The following is a 23,597-nucleotide window of genomic DNA, read 5'->3' on the forward strand; positions in this document are numbered from 1 at the left end:
AAAACGTTAGATGTAGCATACATTACAGTACATAATGAACAGTTATTTAATGGCTGCTCAAGATAAGGATGTAACATTACCTTCATTTTCTTTGGTTAAACGAGTTGGCTCATTCCACGGTTGGACTTCACCCTTACCAAATATGATAAATATAAGATTCCCAATAAAATAGAAGCCAGCAGCAATTAGGAATATTGTTCGCCATTCTTCAGGGGCCTAAGACAAAAAAGAAAACCCATGAGGCAACAATTAACTAACTTTTTTCAGTACATTCCATTTTTTATACAACACCTAGTAACTACAGTAACATTCAACCCTACTTGTAGGTAGAGTTACATATCTGTCGATTCCAATAAATAGTAGGCGACTGCCTATAATAAATCATTCAAGCATTTTGATTTTTTGCACATTACATTTGGGTCATTAAATAGTTAAAGATAATTGTGCACTACACGTAATGAGTAACGCATCAATAGATGGTTTCCCAACTACCTCAGTTATGTTTTAGTGTACATCAATCCAAAAGGTTGAACTGCACATTTGAAACCGTTAATATCGATAGGAAATACTGTAGCTTGGAGAAAGCTATGGATTTTAAAGGATATTCATTGAAAATCTTCCCTCAGAATCCTTATTAACAGAAAGGATAAACTAATCACCAACTGATGAAGGCTGCTACTATCATCACCTAGAGGCAGTTTTAGTATGTTTATGCAGACCTAAATGGATAATGACTGATTGTGGAGATGACGATTTTCTGACAGATAGTACCAATCAAGGTCACATAACTATTGTGTCCAGATTAGACTGGTGTTTAAAGACAAATTAGGGGGAGAACACTGGAAAGAGATTTATAAGTTTCAATTCTACATGTTTCACTCACTGAAGTATTTTCCTGTGTTAAATTTGTATTCCAGGAAACAATTTGCATTTCTTGCTTGTTCTGTGGGTGTTTTTAGGTTCTACAATACTGTAGCCATTCTTGTTGAAAAGCATATGTGCATTTTACATGACTTGATACAAAAGGCCTTAAGACATTTATCATTTTTCTTTTACTTCAAACTACTGTGTGAATGTGATTCATCCATGCACCCCCTCCTCCTCCTCCTCCTCCTCCTCCTCCTCCTCCTCCTCCTCCTCCTCCTCAGCCTTTTAAGTGGGAAAGTATCTGCTACCACATATACACATGTCAGGATATTCCATATCTGTGTGAGAAGTACAGGATCTTGTTTACAGTTTCAGATGCCTTGAACATAGACAAAAATTGGGTGCAGAGTTAATGGCTCATTCCATACACATTCCAAGTTGCATGGAAAAATGTTCGTTTTTTAAGCATCCTCAACTTTAATAAGACATCTTCAGCCAATCCTTGCTGCCTTTACTCAACCTCACTGCTCTTTCCTGATCAGACTATTAAGTCACTTCATGCTCATCATCTACATCTACATGTCTACTCTGCAATTCACAATTAAGTGCTTGGCAGAGGGTTCATCGAACCACAATCACACTATCTCTCTACCATTCCACTCCCAAACATCGTGCGGGAAAAATGAACACCTAAACTTTTCTGTTTGAGCTCTGATTTCTCTTATTTTATTTTGATGATCATTCCTACCTATGTAGGTTGGGCTCAACAAAATATTTTCGCATTCGGAAGAGAAAGTTGGTGACTGAAATTTCGTAAATAGATATCGCCGCGACGAAAAACGTCTTTGCTGTAATGACTTCCATCCCAATTTGCGTATCATATCTGCCACACTCTCTCCCCTAGTACGTGATAATACGAAACGAGCTGCCCTTTTTTGCACCCTTTCGATGTCCTCCGTCAATCCCACCTGGTAAGGATCAGCAAAATTGTAAATGATATTGTCTTAGGGAGCTTATAAACTATCAGTTGGTGGAAGCAAAGTAGAGCATAAAACCACAACAGCCACAAAAACATTAAACTTACCTATGCTAAGTTAAAAATACATTGTTTTCAATGATTTGGAATACAGATGTAGTGAACAGTTTAAAGTATGATTCATGGAAAACTGAACCACCAACTAACTTTCAAACTAGCTTTATAAAATTAGTATCCCTGTTTAGTTTTGATCAAATAACTTATTTATTTTAGTAATTCCCAACAAAGGTTGAATGTCTTCCACAGGAATACTTACATTGTTCTTCACAACAGCACCTACAATAAGGGGAGCTATAATTGATGTTAGAGCTGCTAGACCATTTGTCATGCCCATCAGCACACCAGAGAAATTTGGTGAAAGATCAATGTGATTGATCTGAAAGCCCAAATAAATCCCACTATTAAGCCCAACAGTGAGGGTCAGAAGTGCAACAGCAACAGTTGGATCTTCAAGTTCTATAAAGCTTAGTATGAGCAATGCTAAACCAGGGCCCCAGTGACCTGTGTGAATAAAGCATAAACATTTTAAAAAATTATAATAATTATAATAATAATAATAATAATAATAATAATAGTGGTAGTAGTAGCTACAAATTTCATCACTTCTCTCTTTCAGTTTGAGAACTTCCACATTTCTTGTTAGTCTTTTGACAAATATGAATTTTCTTCTGTGAAGACAGTTTGATAAACTTGCTCAAAACATCATAAACAACACACTATAACAGACATCTCAATACAGGAACTGTGTTGGCTAATAGATCTGGTCAAGTGTGTTCCCATTTCTTATACTCTTAATTTCTATTTATTTATTTATTTATTTATTTATTTATTTAGTTTTTTGCCCTAATTAACCTTTTCTGTTCGTGTCACAAAATTCTTTTACTGTTTACCGGGGATTTTAAGCTGGAACATTTTTCCCAATAACACAAGAGGAAGGAAACATCAGCTACTTATGTCTTATTCCTTCCTGCAGTATCTCTACTCAAAAGAGAACTTTTCACTTCAAGCCAACAACTAGTCAAACTCTCAACCTTCAGGCACTGCATTGCTCATCTACTCTTTATGTTCCCCATCCTCAAAATGCTTTTTCACCCCTTCTTCCCCATAATAGGGACCTGCTCCTGAATGCCATCAAACACTAATAAAATCTATCTTTCAAAATCCTGATTCCTGCTGAAGTCAGTTCTATTGGAAGATTGTACCTGGACCCCCAAAACCCAGATTTAACAATGCTTCACTTTTGAAGAACCTGCTTCCTTTTACTTATTCCTTTTTAGCTGCTCACCTTGCTGACTATAGCCAGCCAAATGTACACATAGAACCTAGCTCCCCTATGTTTTGTCTCCACCAATAATGAAATTCTGCCTCCTTCCAGCCACACCAAACTGATATCCTTGGAAAAATTCTTTACATCCAATCTGACTTCACTTTCCTTGTTTAAATTTTAACTCTTGGTGGTTGAGAATGAAGTACTTTTATTATGGCTAAACATGAATTTGTCACTGTACAAATAATTTGATTGATCATAGACTGCTCTGCTTTTTTACTCTGTACATTGATTACTGTCATCAAATCAGGACTAATGGTGAATAAAATGAAATAGCATCAACTACATTTATTTCAACCAAACAAGTTTCCTGCATTCCAGTGAAACATTTACAGTGCGCACACACTTCATGCCGATAAACATATACTATTAAAATGAACTACTCTTAATACAGCCCTAAGCACTGACACTGTCTGTAATACCACATAACACATCCAATTAGTTTAATGCTAGCCCAGGCTTCACTACCACAATTTGTAACTATGCTATCTGGGTGCATCAATAAATAATGCTCAAAAATTATGTGGATGCAGAAAATGTGAGAAAGTCCTAAGAAAACTGACAAAGGAACACTACCTGCCTCAGAAGAAAAGGTTCAAAGGTACAATGACATTTTCCTGCACTACTCTAAATTCTTTGAATGTGAGCACATGATCACACCTAATTATCATAAAGACAATCATCATCTTAAGAACAAGCCTGTCATTCTGTCAGTCTTACCACTACTACTGTAATCATGAATCACAGTGACTGTGGCTGTAGATGGGAGTGCTTACTGACTGACATTTCTTAAAACTTTACCCCTACTATCTCATCTCAGAAGTCTCATTACCCTCACAGGGGTTTGAACTGGACTAGCCTCCACATGGTGCATCCCAGGCAACATAATATGAAATAGCACATGGAAAGTTTATAAATTTGGCTGACAAAGGAGCTGTCAGATCTTTTGGTAAACAACATAGGCAAAGGAAAAACAAGGCCTCTCAAGAATCATATGTATAAAATGATGATCTTTAGTTCACATCTGCCAAATATTGAAGGAACTGGTAGCTCCAAATCTAAATATCTATTGAAGTTACTTCTTGATGATAATGTTGGTCTGTGCTTCTCCAGAAAGTCCATACTGCCACAGAGGATGGCTATAAGCTCATTGGGGAATCTGATCACCAAGCCTGTGCCTTCACCATACATCTGCAGCAATATCAAATTTTTATTTCTCATTTCCACTAACACCTTAAGTAGCATACATGTGGTAAATATCAAAACTGGTGACCAATATAATAAATGTTTCTAAGCTGCCAAAAAACCAGAACTGGCTAAATATTCTCCCTACCCAACATTCTACATTGGTTTGCTGTAGACTTTAAAAACCACCACAAACTGTGGCATTATACCACAAGCAATTAATGTGTTGAGATACTGATGGAATAGACAAACAATTTGTACCTTATCTATGATATTAATGACAGGGTTGTGTTTCATTTGACTGCATTGAGAAGGGATTTTAATCCATATCTATGCTTCATAACAACTGGCTGTAATGGACCATTCTACTAAAAGGAAGTTTTTTGCCAACTTCTCACATAGCCACCACAGACTAGCCATAATAGGTCATTCTTTTCTTTCAACAGTTGTCACACTATGGATGCAATATCATTTAAGCTTTCAATCAGTACTCAGTAAATAATTGTTTTATTTTGTTTGCAGCAGCTGTAGTAGAGAAATACTTAGAAAATAGCATGGCCACATGGGGTAGCTGCGTAGTCTAAGGCACCTCATTACACTTCGCGTGGCTTTCACAACAATGCTTAAATACCCTAGATGTATCTCAGTACCTGTCACCTGAAACCATCTCTTTTACCTGATCCCATGTTCCAACAACAGCTTTACTTCCCTCCCTAATGCTCCCCCACTAGTTTCAATACTCCCACAAAGATTTTTCCTTTATGTGGACCAGTTCTTCCAGTTGTTTGCAGTCTATCATCCTACATACAAGAAAGTAATCATTTATTCTACTGCCAACATAGTTCTCATCCCAATATGACACACTGTCACTAAGCACTAGTTCATGTATATTTCAATAGCCTTGATAACATGAACCATTACTTTTGCCAGTGATTTCTTGGTACATAACCCACTTTCTAATTACATTGACCAACCACATTCTGATCCATAATTTTATAGCTTCAGAGGTAAAAGATAGAAACAAATCTGTGGAGCGTGAGATGTGGCAAGTTGGGCACCTCTATCTGTTACAGTCCCCCAATTATTGGCTCATTTTTTTCCCATATTCTTTAGAGTTCTAAAGTGGCCATTCCCATGAACATCAGCTTCACAGTCATCAGTATGTCAATATTATAACTATATTACTCAAATCATTTATCAAAATTTTCCTCTATCTATTGGTATACTTAGTTTGGGTAGACAACATCTTAATTACAAAATTTCATTAGTTGAAAATATTTGTGCAGTAGATCTTTGCAGATTTGTGGCGAGCTAGGAGAAAGATGGCAGCATAAGGACATGTACTATTAAATAGTGCAATATTCTAACTTTACAGTAACATTTTATTTTTCTGAAAATTATCTTCCGTGTTAAATGAGTTTGAAGTTCAGAAAAGCTGCCCCACTGCATTATAAATCCTGTCATAACTACTGTAAGACTGATTTTCATCACATACATTTCTTAACTTTTCTGTGTTTATGATATACAGGATTGAATAATTAATGCACTAACTGATAGCTTAATGAAATTTGCTGTACTTTGCATTATTGCACTCATACATGTAAATGACTGGATTCACATTGGAGAATAAAATATTGTCCATGTATTTTTCTAAGTTTGTAATCAGCAACATTTTTTGTTATCTAAAATTTTGTTTTTTGTAGTTCATCAAAAACAACAAATTCCAAACCTGTCAAACTTTAAAGTGCTATGTAGTTTTCAAAGTTAGTGTTTATTCTTATGCTACTCTTTGTAAGACCCATCCCTACTGGCAAAGAGTCGTCTGCAGTGAGTATTCAACACAGCAAGAGCTACAAGAGGTTTTCAGTACATAATGCAATACATAGTTTTTCTGAAAGCAGGTTAGTTTTATTCAGGATTACAGTACACTATATTTACCACTCTTTTGGCTACAAACTACTCTTCTTCTTCTTCTTCTTCTTCTTCTTCTTCTTCTTCTTCTTCTTCTATTCAATGAACTGCTTTATGACATCTTACTGGGAGGGCCTTTATCTCCACATGGTACCACTCTACTGGGTGACATCAGAGCCAGTGTCTTACTGGATCAATTAGCTCCCTATTGTACATGTACTGCTTCTCACAGCATGCATCCTTCACTGGGCCAAGTGAATGTAACTGAGAAGGCACAAGATCTTGGCTGGAGGATGAATCGGTACCCCCAACTGGTGAATGAGTCAGCACTACCAACAAATGTCCGGTTGTACAGAAAGTTGTTTGTGATCCATTTGTCACCTCAAATGGAGGAGTCTCCAAGTTGCAACACTGCCATGTATTGCTGGCAAGCACACAGGTGATCTGGTGATTAGCACGACCTTGTTGTGATGATGACAGATGATGTGCCCAATGACTGACCAGACCATTGTTCACTCTCTGATCTCTGTAGACATTCTGCAAGTACCTATGAATATCTGTCATGCTACAATTTTCCACCAAAAGAAACTCAGTGACAGCTCTTTGCTTGGTACACACCTCCATTACAGACACCTTTGAAGGCTATGTATGGCACCACCATCTCTCAGAACATCTTAAGACTGTAGGGGCTCAAGCAGGAAAATTCCGAACCGTCCCACAACAAGTTCTGAATTTTTTCATCCAAAATTGTCAGAGTTAAAAAAAAAGGAACATTGCATTGCTTGCTAAACACTACTTTCAAGTCTACCACTATGGAGGAATGTACCACATTCAGTCTAATAAAAATTAGAAGTGAAAAGATTTACCACAGTCAGTTCTAATTTCATATCCACGAGTTTCCCCAGTAATTGTGTAATGGCAGACTCTTAGCTCACTTCTGTGATAAATGTATATGTGAGGATAATAAGTGCACCAAATTTTAACAGTGATTTGTAATGACAATATTGATTAATGAAAATCAAGTCTTTCTGTGAACTTGGGGTGAATTTGTGATTTGTGTGTCTACATTCACTTTAACATCACAGTATCTGTTCTAAATTGTCAGACTTCATCCTAAGTGATGAATTTTTTGACTTTTATTGATTAGTTATTCACCACACTTAAACAATAGTTGGTGATACATTAGTGCACTTTGACTGCAACTACAGAACAATCGCCTGGTGTAGTATGTAGCTACGTATATATCAAGACTGAATTGACCATGAACAGTATTTAACACCTTTTTCATTATGTCTGAAAGTATTTTAACTTCTAGTTTCATATGGATTACATTTACAATTGCCTAATTTCACCAACAGTTTTTCAACCAGCTTTCAAAGGAATCACCAGCAACTGAGATCATGTGGGTAGGTAAATCAGGTAGGCCACAAACTGCCATGGATACCTGCTTGTCGGTATCATTTGAAGACTTAAAGCAGCTTTTCTGGTTTGTATTCATTAATGGAATATGCATGAGTAAGATCCCAGAGGACAGCCTTTGCTCTTTCCTCTGGAACTTTAATACCTGCTCCCAAATTACGTATAAACGTTAGTATCTTTTAATTGTTTAATTCTACTCACTCATCAGAAAATACTGAACAGCAGCATCAAAATTTATTATGTTTAACTGCATTTTAATTCATGTTTGTGTAAACTAACTCTTAAGACTGCTGGCAGCATGTGTACAAATCTTAAAACTTATCTAGATCAATTTGACAAATGCAGCCATCATTAGAGAACAACAAATATCATCAGGGATACAGTACTATGTACTACTGCAGACTATAGCATGATGGAAAAGCAGCTCAGTTTTAATTCTTGACTTATGTTTCATAAACTCATTTGTCTATACAGTTGTCTTCTTTGAAACTTATAATTAAGTCATATGCAATCTGTTTTTGTATACTCTGTACTCATACCCCAACCACAGCATCAAAAGGTATGGCAACAAACCAACATACAACACACAACACAATCATACATCTGAAAGCATGACTACATGCTACACTGTCAATTCACAGAAAACCAAACTCATTGTAAAACTGGATCTTTAAAACGTTTTCTTCATGTAAAATAATCAAAACCTTCTGTATTAACACCAGCCAAAAGTGAAACCCATGAAACCCATTTATTAAAATGTAGTTTCATATTATGACATATAGAATCAATTTTACATTGCATTTTGCTTTCACATTTATTGACCATTAGTGGAATACAGTAATATTTTTAGTTATGCAAGTTCTTATGGATTTTCTTTTTAAGTTTCTCTAAATGGTACTATTATATTTACAGGTGCCTGAAAATGGGATATATGTATCTCAGAAATCTGTAAGTTAGCATTTATGAAATTTTTATATCTGTCTTCAAGGCTGAGTTGGTTCAGGTTCTTCAAAATTTCTGTTACTTTTTAAGAGTATCTCATATCCATCACTGCTGCCTTCTTTGTACACATTCAGTAGTCTTTGTCACTACTATTTGGGACGGGTCCAAGACAAACTTCACTATTATTAAAACATTGATAAAAGTTTTGAAGAACACAGATGCATAGGTAAATTAATTTAAGAAACAAAACTGTCATTTTTGAACAGTGGGAAATCCAGGTTAGAAAATCAACAGTTATGAAAGGGATAGACTGCTATTCATCATAATGAAGACATGCTGAGTGGCAGACAGGCACAATGAAGGAGCTGTTATATTATTAATTAAATAGTAAATAAATGCTGTCTTTGAAAACTATCTTACCAATAGAGTTAAAAACTTTCCTGATAGTGCCAGTTGTCATCCAGTTCTTTCTCTCAATTAGGTGCCCAATCCAGCTGAATATAAAACTTAGGCACCACATTACTAAATATGGCAATGCAGATAACAATCCATCCTAAAAAAAAAAAAAAAAAAAAAAAAAAAAAAAAATCAGGTGTTATGATTTTGCATCATAGTTTGTAAGAAAGTAAACAATTATCAGTTTGTTAATATTATCATTCTGCAAAAAATCAATTTCCACATAGAATTTTGTAGGTGATTCAGTGACACTATTATTTCAATTTTTCTGTATCTCAGATTACTGTATAGCCTAAAGAAAGAGTGCATTCAGGATCTGAGCTGAGATACCTATTATTTACTATCTACTGAATGACGTCTAGTTTCAGTAACATTTGTATGTATATTGCCATTGGATGGGTAGCGTTCAAATAAATTTTAGTATTTTCTATACTTTTAGTAGTTTTTGACACTAGTCACTAATACAAGAACAAACAAACTGAAGATACAATGCTAATGGAAGCTTTTGAAACCATCTGGCATTTTCAATTCAAAAGGTAAGATCTGATCTGATAGCTGAATAGTTCTGAAAAAAACAAAGAAAAGCATATGAGAATTTCCGATATGTGATCCAGAAGGTAAGTGAAATATCTAGCAAGCAATCTTTTATTGCCTGCAGCAATAATAACTGCTAAGTTTTCATTTCAACAACAAAACTTAACATTTCTCTGATGATTAACAAGTGGAAAAGAATTTTGGGTATTTAAAGGTGTAACTGACTTAACTTAGAATAATGAATTCCCAGGTTTACTTTGCCTTCTCTTGTAAAGAAGTTAATTGAAGCAATAACATCTAATAAGAGCTTCTGAGCAAATGAGATATGGAGATGGTGGTATGCCTGCCTGCTGTAAGATATAATGAAAGGTGGGGGGGGGGGGGGGGGGGCAGGGGGCAGAAGAGAGGGGGGGGGGGGGGGGTTGAGAGACTACTACTGATTTGAGCAAAGAAGGAAAGCCAAAGTAGCAGTAGTATGGACATCCAGCAGAAGCTGTAGTCTTCACCGATGGTGAGGATTTAACTTATCTTTAAAAAAATGAAATTAAACTCTGGTAACATATTTCAGACCATCGGTGATGTATAAACCAAAATATCTCTTACATCATTGTATCTGCCATTACAAAATAATTAAGTGTTTAAGAAAGGTGAGTTAGTTAAAATGGAGAATGCAATCCAGGTAATGACATGAACTTCCTGCTGATGAAGGACCTGCAGTTAGTTGCATAGAATAGAGGGATGCTGGAATGGTCTGCTAAATAAGATTCTTTTGTGAAAGGGGGAAGGGAGGAGGGGGCAGAGAGAAGAGTATAAATTAAAGTAGCACCACTTTCTACACTATTAAGTAAAAGCTGATTTTTCAGTGTAACAGAAATTAAGTGTTTGGACTAAGCAAGACGTCAATGACTGACTGAAAATATTAACTTTAACAATAGCATAATTATTAAAATATTAGATATATTCCTTATCTAATTTTTAGAAAGTATTAATAGCTCTTGTTTTTGAACTTTAATTTTGCAATTTTTTACTTTTTGTCTCTGCAGTTTGTCCTAAAATGGAAACTGTTGGGGGCCTGGTACATCATATTGCCTTTAAGTATCAGGATATTATGACCACCTCCTCGCGAACTAGCAAGGATTCCAAAAACAGGTCATGCATGAGTCAACTTCTGCTCTTATCGCATAACATGCTGAAACTTTGATGGTTTTAGTATCTACTGATTTCTGAAACTCTGATTAGTACTTAACCAAAAATTAAAAATGTGCACTCATTCAGACTACCAAATGAAATTTTAACTCAACTAAGAATTTCTTGATGGTTGCAGTGTGTTACCCCCAACAGAAATCATTGGCAGATATACTAGTAACTTCAGATGTCCTCAAGGGAAGTGTATTGTGGCTCTTGCTGTATATATTATATTAACAATATGGCAGATTATACTAACAGTAACTTCAGACTCTTTGTTGGTGATGCTGTTACCTATAATGAAATAGGTATATGGAAAAAAATGGACTGACTGGAGCTCTCTAGATTTTTAAGCACTGCAGAAATTGGCAACTTCTTTAAAAGTTCAGGAAACCAAATTCATTTCAGGTGACAAGATACCAGTGCATGATAATGTACGAATGGTTCTTTATAACCTTATAATTTAAGAATAGGATAATGACAAAAACTATCTTTATGCCTAATTTTTGTAAATTAGTTATCACATGAAATACGTTCACATTTCCTAGATTTGAACAAAGAAAACCCCATAGATGATGGCACAGAGGTGCTGAAGTTAGTTTGGGTTGTATGAAGAACATTGTCTTGCATAGAAGGCAGGGCAGACCTTATATCCCAAAATTCTTTATATGAGGTGTGTTTTTTAAGTAAGGTCTATTTTGTTGTAGACACTAATAGTTCACCTGCATACCACAACTAGTGCATGCTTTGTGTACCGGCTTGCCTCGGGAACAACTGTGCTCAGTTTCACCTCTGTAGCTAACCTATACCATTCTGTTCTGTGCTTTGCTTTCAAAATGTTTTAGACTATCAACTCACCCACCACATGTGATTTCCGCTCATTAATATGGTTTACATCAGCAAGGAACCTGTCTGCTGCAGAAATTCATTGACAGATTTGTGAAGTGTACGATGATACTGTTATGAGTGAAAGCAAAGTGTGTAAGTGGCACAAGAATTCAAAGATAGACTTAATGTCCATGATGATGACCACTCTGGTTGCCCTTCTTTGATTACAGACGATTTGTTGGCTTACATTGAAGTGAGGATTTGTGAGAACACACACTTCACAATAACAAGTGTGTCAAATGAATTTCCTAACGTGTCAAAATCAGTGCTTTACAACATTGTTTCTGAACACCTAAAGGTTAGGAAACTTTACTCCTGTTGTGTCCCAAAAGTCCTAACACAGTAGCACAAAAACCGAAGATATGAGTGCGATGAAGTTCATGACTCGTTAACATGAAGGAGGTGATGGCTTCTTGAGTTAGATCGTAATTGGAGACTAAACATGGGTTAATCGAATTAACAGACCAGACATTTGTCTGTAAAGGTGAAGGCCAAACAGACTGTGTCCCAGCACAAAATCATGGCGTCGGTGTTTTGGGATAGGTATGGTGTTTTGATGGTCGGCTTCATGCACCGAGGAACCACTATCAATGCAGAAGCATACTACCAAACCATGAGAAATCTACGTAGAGCAATTCAAAACAAAAGATGCAGTTTGCTGACAAAGGGAATGGTCCTTCTCCACGACTATGCAAAACCTCACACTGCAGGTCAGACCCATGATTTATTGGACAATTTACCATCTGTTCCTCCACCTCAAACAACATCTCAGTGGCAACCGTTATGACGATGACATGAAAACAGCAGTGAACTCTTTGTTATCGGAGCAGGCTGCAAGTTTTTATGAAGAGGGTATTTTAAAATTGGTTGAGAGGCATGATAATTTTTGAACAAATATGGCAACTATGTCAAACAATAGAGTGAATTGTGTACTTTCTGAAAATAAATTTACTTTTTTGAAATAACCTTTCATTGTGTACTTATGTTCAAACAGACCTTACTTAAAAAACACGCCTCGTAGATGTTGAGGTAAACTGAAACAGCATCTAATCTTTTAACTTCCGTCTGATTCGGGAATAAAACATTGTCAATTTTCTGTTCCTTTACTTAAACTCCTGAGGCATCAATGGATATTAGTCTGGCAATGGGGAGATATGCATATTTGTGAAGAGGGTAAAAAATTTTAAGGGAGTTTTAACCCCAACTGCAGTAAGCAGATACAGTGGTTACACAAACTTAGGTCCTTTCAGAAAACTAACTAGTGCTGATAGCTGCAAAAACAGTTTTCAGCTGACCAAACAAGCACCAGTAGGATGACAAAGAAATGATACTTTGAAAACAAATAGTTCAATTAATTCTCATATGCTCACTGTGTTCTTGACGGTGTTCATATTTTAAAAACCTTTTGTTATGATTTGATTGTATTACAAGTTATGGATCCTAGTTTTAGCCCATTTCAAATCAAAAGTAAATCATAACCCCTCTCTTTTTCAATGTAATTTGAAGTAAATTTTTACAGTTCTAGCACCTAATGAGATTAAAAATTGTGGCCTAGTCACAATTTCTCTACCTACCTACACAATGCAGAATTTTGGTAACCATGACCATAAGAGTGGAAGTATTCAAACAAGGTGATTATATCACACCCACTATAATATTTTTCAGTGCAGTAGAGCTTAAAGTAGTGAGACATTATGGAAGAAATGTCTCCACTGGTTCTATTTGTACTACACACTATTAACTAACTTCAGTTAGTACTACTGATTCATCCCCTTTGTGTGGATTGGTTGGATGGTTAATTTGGGGGAGGGGGCCAAACAATGAGGTCATTGGTCCAATCAGATTAGGGAAGAAAGTCAGCTGTGCCCTTTCAAAGGAACCATCCCAACATTTGCCTGAAGCAATTTAGGGAAATCATGGAAAATCTAAATCAGGATGGCTGGATGTTGTTTGAGCCATTGTCCTCCCAAATGCAAGTCCATTGTGCCAGCAACTGCACCACCTCACTCAGTCCTTTGTGTGGAATTGTTGTTAACATGCAGCACAACACACTTCACAAATTCACATCTCTGTGCATGCAGTGTCCATTAAGATTATGTTAAAATGTTTCAACATATGAGGATTTCTTATAAATTAACTTCTGAATGGCAATTAAGACAAAAAAAATGCTTGTGGCTTCATAGAGCTTGCACGGCTGGAGGAGGCAGCTCTGCATCATTCAGCACTCTGCTGTGTTTGTCAGTGTGTAAGCAGCAAGCTATTGAAAATGGACTATTTTTCTGCATCTCTCATCAACTGTGAGATACACTGTCATTTGCTTCCTGCAAGCAGGAGTAAGAAATGCCACAGGGATTTATCTTCAATTGTGTTGTGTATTGGGATCAGCTGTGAGCGAGTGGCGCAGAAAATTCGAGGCTTGTCTTACAGGTGTGCAAGACAGAAATGCTCAAGGAAGCCATTAAGATCTGACTGACTAGTGCAACATGTTAACGAAACAGTGTGAACTGTTAGTTCACAATTTCCAAACTTTAGTGTGTGTCTCAGATTTCAAAGACAACCATATTTAGTGATTATGTATTTGTCTTGGCTGCCGAAATTTCTTTAACATTATCTTAGAGACATCAGGTTGTTATAAGTTGTGTGTATGGTGGTTATTAACATATCTAACCAGTGTTCACAGAACTGTAAAATCAGGTTCAGTCTAGATATTCTGTCAGTGCTACCATAAAGATATTTACCAAGTTTGTAACATAATAATGCCTGGGAACAACACATGGGTGTAGATTTTGACAGCAGATCTCACGAGAGTAATGCATGAGGATACTGTGACACTATAGGTATATTGTTAGATTGTTAAAACCCTGATCAGTCCAGAATATATGGGCAAATATCACTGAAGGAAACATTGCCACAAAAAATGTGTGGCCTGATACTGCTAATCTAACAAAGGAACAACAGACTATTTTGCTGGGAGAATTTTCATTATCTTCCCTCTTGGAATTGGCACCCAGGTACACTGACTTCTCTCTTCCCAAATACAAAAGCCTGGCTGCTTAATTAGTACTTTACAACTGACTGAGTTCCACTGTCATCTGTCGAACACCAGGTGGCACCATCCTTTGATGAAAGGCTAAAGAAGCTGGTATAATGATACTACAAGTGTTTTAATTGGGTGTCTCTCTCTCTCTCTCTCTCTCTCTCTCTCTCTCTCTCTCTCTCTCTCTCTCTCTCTCTCTCTAGTTTATGGAAAGGGGTGCAGTTCATAAAAATAACCCAGAACCCCAGGTCAGTGGATACTTACCAGACGGGATGAGAAGGAAAGATAGATTGATTATTCTCTTCCTCCTCCTCCCCCCGTCCAGTAAGTTTCCTCTGACCCAGGGTTCTGGTTTACTTTTATGAACTGTGCCCCTCTCTCTAAACCTCTCCAGCCCTTTTCCTTCACCACTCTCTCCTCTTCCTTCTCCTTCAACTCTTCTGCCAGAAGGAGCCAAGGAACCACTGTCTCCATAAGCAGAGAGAGAGAGAGAGAGAGAGAGAGAGAGAGAGAGAGAGAGAGAGAGAGAGAGAGAGAGAGAGAGAGCTGATTTTTTTTTTTCCTCTATCCATTTAGACACACTATATATCTATCCAAGCCCATAAGCCCATCAGAAATTAATTTATGGGAAGCCCCTATAAACTGATTTCAATAAACTATTACCAAATTGCCATAGATGTAAAGTCATATTTTACTACTATTTGCATGGAATTTCTATATAATCTTTGAGAATTGAGAAACACTGCAATCAGACACAGAGGACAACAGAATGCCAGTGGATAGCCACATCATCTATTGCCAATTGCAGCACTCAGTGTGGCAACGAAGAACATGCAGCAAGCACACTGCTCTCTGAACTAATGTCCACTTTTGTTATGCTGCTGCTATTTATTTAAGCAGCTACTCAGTAGGTCTTACAAGCTAAGCACACTAACTAGTCCTCTCACAAATGAAAACAATACTTGAGTACTGGGAACCAAACTCATGTCCTCCACATTTCAGCCAAACACTGACTACTAGCATACCACGATGGATGTCGTGGGAAAATGCAGATTAAATTCTAATTAGACTGCTCCTGTTTATATCACTGAAAAAGCTAAATTTATAAAATAAGATCCGAGAATATTTTAGTCACTAAGTATTGCACTTGCCTAGTTTCCTTTATTTTAACTGCATGTTCCTTATACTTACTGACTGAATATCAAATCCAAGAACACTGCTGAAATAGGTTGGCATTTCAGTTAGCAATGTATAGAAGCCCCAGTTCTGACCACAGTGAACAACTGCAAGAGCAATAAATGGCATTGAAGACAGTATTGAAATCCATGGTGTAGGCATCCTCTGAAAGACATTTTTAGAAAAAGCATTTAAACATTTTCTCTTACCACTGCAACATCCTTTCAGGTACCAATAATAGTCTTACTACATTAATGGATATGTTTTCTCCAGTCAAAAGACTGCATGCTTACCTCTCCCTCATGTGAAACTTTATTCAAACAGTCTTCAATATAGACCTGCTCCTCTTTTGATATGTATTTGTGGCTAGATGGCTTATCTGCACCAAGGAAGAAAATAAGAATACCCCACAGAACTGAGATACCACCAAATGTGTAGAATATGGATGGCCAGCCAGCAGCACTATTTGCTAACACTCCAGATACAGCCATTGCTACTATTGTTCCCAACTGAGCACCTTTAAAAAAATGAAAAATGAATTTAAAATCATTGTAATTCAAGAAAGTATCCTGCCTTCCTTTCTCTGCATGAAAATGCTGAAAAATCTTTCAAAGTGTGAACCTTTTTTACTATTATTTCTTTTGGTAATCTAATTATACTTCACACACATGCCTTTAGGTTGCTTAAGGAAATCAGACATCCATTAGGAAGAAGTAGGACTGGTAAAACCTGCAGTAACATTATTCACAGAGGTAATTTCAGAATCACTAGATAGAATCATTTAACATCCATCTTTCTCAGTGGGAAAAATACCATGACACATTGTTGAAAAACATCTCTGCACCATGGCTAAGGAGGCTAGTAAATAAAACGTCAGGTCATAGGCTTGAAGGTGTATCACTTCCAATACGATACTAACATCCACCTCAAAACTAAAGAAAATATAACTGTATATCTGAAGAAGAATTCAGTTGAGAATATTTGGAAGTTACAAGGAGATAATAGAGCTGATCAGCATTTACCTTTTTGGAGACTAAATTCTAAGGCTGCTGACACACAAGGGAAGAAGCAAAAAATTTTCGTATTTGTTAGTTTCTTTATCAGAGAGGAGAAAGAATTTTAGAAGGTTGGGAAACAGGGCACATCACACAGAAGTGAGTGAGGAACTCATCTGATGTGAGGATGAGATGAGAAAAATTAAGGATAAACAGAAACTGCTAATTTTGATATGAGGAGAGAAATGACATCCATTGGGATGCATGTTACTTGAAATTTTTTTAACTATCCACTGAACTTAAAAATACAGGAAGTGCCACCCAGAACACTTCTTCGATTCTATATAGGCAGGCAATGTTCCAGTTTCATGAAGCCAGTACTAGAATATTTTTGTGTGAAATGAGAACTGAAAAAATAAAGCCTTTAGAAGCGATAATTCATGTTGGCCACTGAATGTGTGAACCATATACTGAGTTAGTACATTTAGTCTTTTCATGATTTATAGCTACCCTTATTTTTAACATTTACTGTATTTCCCACAATTCTTTCATGCTTCCACAGAATATGATATGCTAAACTTCATTTTCATTTGAAATACATAAATCATCAGTTTTCTTTTATAAATATTAAGCAAGTAGCCATATAATAAATAGCTACTTTAACATGACAGAGTAGGGTCATACATACAGAACATTATGATACTCCATTAACCTTCGATTATGAAACCGATGTTGCCCATAGTACTTAGTCATAGCAAACACTGTAATTTGGTTCATTTCTGATATTTAAATAGTTTACAATCTCTCAGTTAGTATAACTATGTAAATATCAGCTTATGAAATATTCCTGGTTATTTCAGAATGGGATTTTCTTTTCACATTAGAATGTGCACTGATATGGAACTTGCTGACAGATTAAAATTTTTTGCCAGACAAAGTTTAAACCAGTTTAAACTGCTCATTGTAGTGGGAAAACAGATTTTAGTGACTTGTTAGTTAACTATGTTATGTATATCTACAGCATCTGTATCATCAAGATGATACAAGCTGCTTCAGAATAAATAAAACCAATATGACAGAACTTGAAAGCTTTATATTGACTTTACATTATGTAGATTTTTATGTAAATTTATGATTTTAACTCTTACTACTTACCTGCATATACTAGAGTTCCCATTCTTCCCTTTTCTTCAGGAGGAATCCATTTCGCTAGGTAGGTGTTAGTCGACGGATATATAAAACCCTGAAAAGAAAGCGTAATAGTCATTATGAAACCAGATGCGATTCACCACCTTTCAGAGATCTATAACCAGTCACAAACTGAAATGCAACAACTCCTGATTTCGAATATATATAATTTTTTTCTGTTCAAAACTGACTAAAGCTATGCAAATCCTGTCTTCTACATCTTCTGTTATGAAGGTCATAAAATTCTTCTTAGAGCACCAAAATGGCAAGATGTTAAAAGCAACCGCATTGTATGGTTAGAATCATATCTTAACATAAATCAGGTGGTCAAATTAATAAATTACCCTACTAGAATGAAAGAATTTAAAGGAGGCAACTATTAAAAATATGGTGTCCTTCATTGTACCACACTCTTGCTCTTATCTAGTGCAAGATATTTAATAGGAATATTTGATGATTTCAAGAACTTTCACGTATGCTGACGTGCTTGTGCTGGATGGTGTCATCCTCTCCACCCAGTCCCCAGGCGAAGAAAATCCCAACCCAGCCAGAAATCAAACCCAGGACCCCATGATCCAGGGGCAGCAATGCTAGCCACTAGCCTACAAGCTGTGCACAGATGAACTTTGGAACCAGGTGAATGCAGCATGGATGGCCATACCAACACAATGGCATTGATGCCTTCTACAGTTTGATGCCATCAAGCAAGGGACAAGTTATCAGGGCCTACGGCAGACCCTGAGCCTACGAGGCAACAGGATGCAAGCTGAACCAAGGTGACTGAAATGCTAACCATTTCTGCAGAACATACTAATGTACAGGTCCTGTGAACATGAAAACCCTATCTAGTTATTTGAGGCGTTTTTTACTTTTTTCTTCAAAACAAGTGCATTTAAAGGAGAGCAGGCTGAATAGTATTTATCTGTTATTGAACTTTAAGCACATGTTTTTGCTAAAGGAATTTCAAGTTTTGTTGTTATAATTGGTGCCAGATATTTAGTCTGTGCAGTCACTTTCAAGACAAAGCAGTAATTGAGGTAACAGTTTCAGGGATCCTGCCACAACATGTTGCTGTTACAGCCAGGGTCAAGTCTCACTAGTTGGACCTATGGGATACCTCCCTGAGATTCGACCAAGATTCAGAACCGCAGGACCAAGTGGGCACCTTCCATCTTCCCATCACATCCAGTGGGCACCAGGAATCGTGGGGACCCTCCTTTTATTATTTGGAACTGTTTAAGGTAGTAGAGAGGTTTCATTCCATTCAGCCTCAACAATTTATTCCCAGTACTCCACTAACACCAAAACTAGGTTCGCTGATAAAGTGAAATGATCCTATGGCATTGTTGACTGGGTGTTCAGTCTGGTGTGATTTGGCCCTCAGGTGAAAGTCTTTCCATTGATCAAGGGCTGAAGCACAGCTGCTCCAGATAGAGTGAGGAACAAACAACTGGCTGTAGCACCCAGCTTAACATTACAGCTTATAAAACACATGCTATGCAATTCCAGACAAAAATATTTACATTTGTTCACAGTGTGTGCAAATGAACGACAGACAGAGATGGCACCAGCATGTGCAAATGAACGACAGACAGAGATGGCACCAGCATGTGGTTCACCTAACCAAAAATATCAGTACACTCTGCTTTAAACTGAAATTTCTTTTTTCAGCTGTCAATGTGATCAATATTTATTTCACTGACGTAGAAGTTGATACAACGCAGAAGAAGCCCCTTTACGTTCCTTGGGATTCCTACACTGTAAGAATAGATTTACTCTCTAATGGTAGTGGCATTCAATAAGATGTGAATTTGTGCCGAGCTGTGAAATTCACTGCCATAATTTCAGAAGCAAAAATAATTTCCATCCTGAATGCTATACTGGGATGCCTACCCTGTATGACATTCAGGATGGGATTTTATCATTTGAAGCGAAAGACTATAATAGATCTATTGTAGGACACATTTACTTTAATCAGAACATTTGGTGCCAGGGATTTCCACACTAACGTACATATTAGAAAGGTTTTAACTTTTGCATTACATAAGCAGCTTCAGGTGTCCTCTGTAAAGCTGCACAAATGCTCAGGATTATGGAAGGGTTGGGCTGGTTGTTACTCTAATATGCTGGGGTGGAAGATTCAGGATGCCATACAGGATGTAGGTTGTATACTACCAGTTTATAATTGGTTTTGAAATCCGAAATACTACTTTAGCATTACCAGCCTTTGTTCACTGTGACTGGCAGTGATTAACAAGTTGATAGCTGTCTAAGAAAATGTGTGTGTAGGATTGTACAATGAGTATTTATGAAAGGTATGTGCAGCTTTGGTAAGACCAGGCCCTGAGATGATGCAGTGTCAGCCCAAGGCCCCAAGATAATTTCTCTCATCATTTCAGCTGACATTTCTTAACGTGCCACCTCAGCAACATAATGACCCTGGCAGCAGGAATTACACAACTAGCCCACCTGGCTAAGGATTTCACATCTGTACAAACCAGTATCAATACAACAGTATGAAGTGGTGAAATATTAGTCTGTTAAATAGTGTTACAAGAGCAGTATCCTTTTCTCTCTCAAGTTACTACTTTACTACTAATACACTATGTTCTGGTTTGAAAATTATTAAAAAATTAATTGTGACTGTATGCAGCATGAGTAAATCTGATCTAGTTTGAATTTATTGTTTAAATTTGCAGCATAATCAGATCAGTCCAAATACCGATGACCCAAAAACATTATAGAAGCAGCATACTCTAGCAAAATAGAAAATGAACAAAAATTGAAAATGAGTGAATGCCTATCTTCGACCAAGAAAACATTGATACAAGGATTTTATTTCATTGCATTTTTAGCCATTTCAAGCAGAGGATATGCTGTACTCCACAATTTTGTACATTTCTAGTGGGATAACTGGAACTACGGTGTCCATTTATAGTAAGATTGAGCAGAATATGACAGATTCACGCACTTCATATATTTTCAGATAGATACCCATTTCTGGTTTTTCTGTAGTGTACAATTGAGACCACTTTTACGTTGTTCATCACAAGAAGAGCTGCACCCAGAAGGTCCTGAATAATCCACTGCAAACTGGGTGGCTATATTGCATGTCATCAGCTATGCAAATGATTGCTTTCACATGGTGAGCCATTGGGGTCCAGGGGTGGGACCATGAGTGGTCTTCAGTCCAGTCAAGAGGGCCATAAATGACGGTACAGTCAGAATGACAGCAGCTAATGTCATTAGATCATCACTGTTACGTTATGCCATGACGACACATTCAACACCAGGTTGCCCAGCTAGATGAGTTTGAGAGGGTATGCATCATGGGGCTGTAAAAGATGGAGTTCCTAGCATTATTGTGCTCCATGCTGGTCATACAGGCATCACCATTCCCCATATGCGGCTGCAATAGATACAGTGAAGCATGCATGCATGACATATGAGATATGGTCATCCGACACAGAGGGAGAACCAACAGATGTCTGCCACAATAACAGAATTAATGGCAACATTAGAGGCTGTTCAGTGGGCTGTCATGTATTGTGCACAAAATCCCAGAAGTGTTAGTACCATTGGCAGCCGGTTCCACGATTCTCAATTCTACTCATTATGAGGCCTGCCACCTGTACCTGCACAGAAGCACACCCGTTTCACCTTGTTTTGGCACTGATGGACATGGGACACTGCGAATTGGCAGTGGGTCATCCTTAGTGATGTGTCCTGCTTCTGCCTCGTAAGCAACGGCCACTGGATTCATGTCTGGAAGGCCAGTGGGAAAGACAACGGTTTGTGCTTTCCCACCACAGGTTCCACTAGGCTGGTGTGGAGAGCAATATCCTATGGTGTCCTTCACAGTGTTTGTAATGGGTTCCTTGACAGCCACACAGTTTGTGGAGGTGGTCCTGCAACCAGTGGCTCTGCCTTTCATGAATGGCCATGCATATTATCTATTTCAACATAGCACCCCATGTCCTCTGTACCACTACCACTTCTTGACCATGCCTTTTAGCTGTGGATTCTCTGCCACAACCATTCGCATTGCCCAATCTCTCCCTGATCATAAATATATGGGATCCCACGGAGCATGTCATCAGGATGGCACCTCCATCCCCCAGTCTACAGCAACTGCACACCCTGGTGCAAGCAGCATGGGATGGAGTATCAAGACTACCTCTGAGACCTGTACAGTTCCATGCCGCTACATCTGCATGCTTGTTTTCAGAAAGTAGGGGGACTACTACTATACTAAGATGTGTTTTGTGGCCATGTAATGCAAAAATATTGGTCCTTTGAAGTTTAAAGTGTAATCATTTAATATGTGTGGTGCTATCTACCTGCCTGCCAACAACAATTGCAATCCAACTTTTTCTGGGTGTGCAGCTGTTTATGATTATCAGTACATCAAATTCATTTAGAAGTTCTACAGTGTAGAGTTTTATGCATAAATGTCAGTTTCCCATTATCTTTCACTAGTTGTATTCAAACTTCTTAAAGTTTGAAAATATATATTATATGATGTAATATCAAAAATGCTGTGAAAAATATATTTTGTACCTTGTTCAGACAACTGTTCTTTCCAATTTTACTTTATACACATGGCACTAAAGGTAAATTTTTCATAATTTTGAGCATCACATACTTTGTAGTAAATCAACCATTCTAAACAAAAGATTTACATTCAGCTGTTTAGGGCAGCAATATCTGGTTAATGAATCTCTTCTCCTCCCCCCACTCCCCCGGTAAGTACTTACGAAATTAGTGCACTATTTATAGTCTTCCCCATTGGTTCACCATTTCATTTGAGAGTTCACGTTTGCGACTTAACTCTTATGAATTTTACCACCATTAAAATAGTGTGTGTGCACCAATTGCATATATTTTCCTTTTTGCTCAGCAATAGTTGTGTATAGGCATTGCCTACATTTGTCACCAATTTCCAGATTTTTTTGAATTGTGTGCGTGTGCATGTGTGTAATAGTAAACAATGACATAACACCAGCCTTGCGTTCAACATCTGAAGAACTATGATTTGGTGTGCTTTATGTCTGCCTTGAACTTACAGTTAGACATGTATTAATTATTTACCGATTATGGAACAAAGTGCATTTTATAGGTAGTTGTGTAATTAATACACGTTACCTGTATCACATCCCACAGTAAAATCCACATTGGGATACTACTTGTCAACAACACAACCACCTTGCGACTGTCATGCAGCAAAATTCCTATGACAAGATAGTGACTTTCAGATGAGTGTGTTCAGTGCTTCATATTTAAATACTCAGCAACCGATGCCGAGTCAGTTTCCCAAGCTGAAAAACTATCATTCTTTGCAGTGGTACTGTTGATAAAGCTACCTAACATACTAAATGTATATCAACAGAATTTACTGGGCGATTTTGTCCCAGACTTTACTTTGCTCGCATATCATCCCAATACAGTGCA

The 23,597-nt window shown here is 37.3% G+C and overlaps 1 protein-coding gene across 1 annotated transcript in view; it reads right to left on the reverse strand.

The window, feature by feature from the left end:
- The window catches only part of LOC126234801 (putative inorganic phosphate cotransporter), a 142,740-nt gene that overhangs the window by 530 nt on the left and 118,613 nt on the right, over nt 1–23,597 (reverse strand). The window contains exons 4-9 of the mRNA XM_049943551.1: nt 18,114–18,201; nt 16,257–16,480; nt 15,979–16,128; nt 9,108–9,240; nt 2,160–2,404; nt 81–216 (exon numbers count right to left, since the gene is read on the reverse strand). Of these exons, the coding sequence (XP_049799508.1) occupies nt 81–216; nt 2,160–2,404; nt 9,108–9,240; nt 15,979–16,128; nt 16,257–16,480; nt 18,114–18,201 (976 nt within the window). The remainder of the gene's footprint in view (nt 1–80; nt 217–2,159; nt 2,405–9,107; nt 9,241–15,978; nt 16,129–16,256; nt 16,481–18,113; nt 18,202–23,597) is intronic.

This window comes from Schistocerca nitens, chromosome 1 (genome assembly GCF_023898315.1).
Source record: "Schistocerca nitens isolate TAMUIC-IGC-003100 chromosome 1, iqSchNite1.1, whole genome shotgun sequence".
NCBI classification, from domain to species: Eukaryota; Metazoa; Arthropoda; class Insecta; order Orthoptera; family Acrididae; genus Schistocerca; species Schistocerca nitens.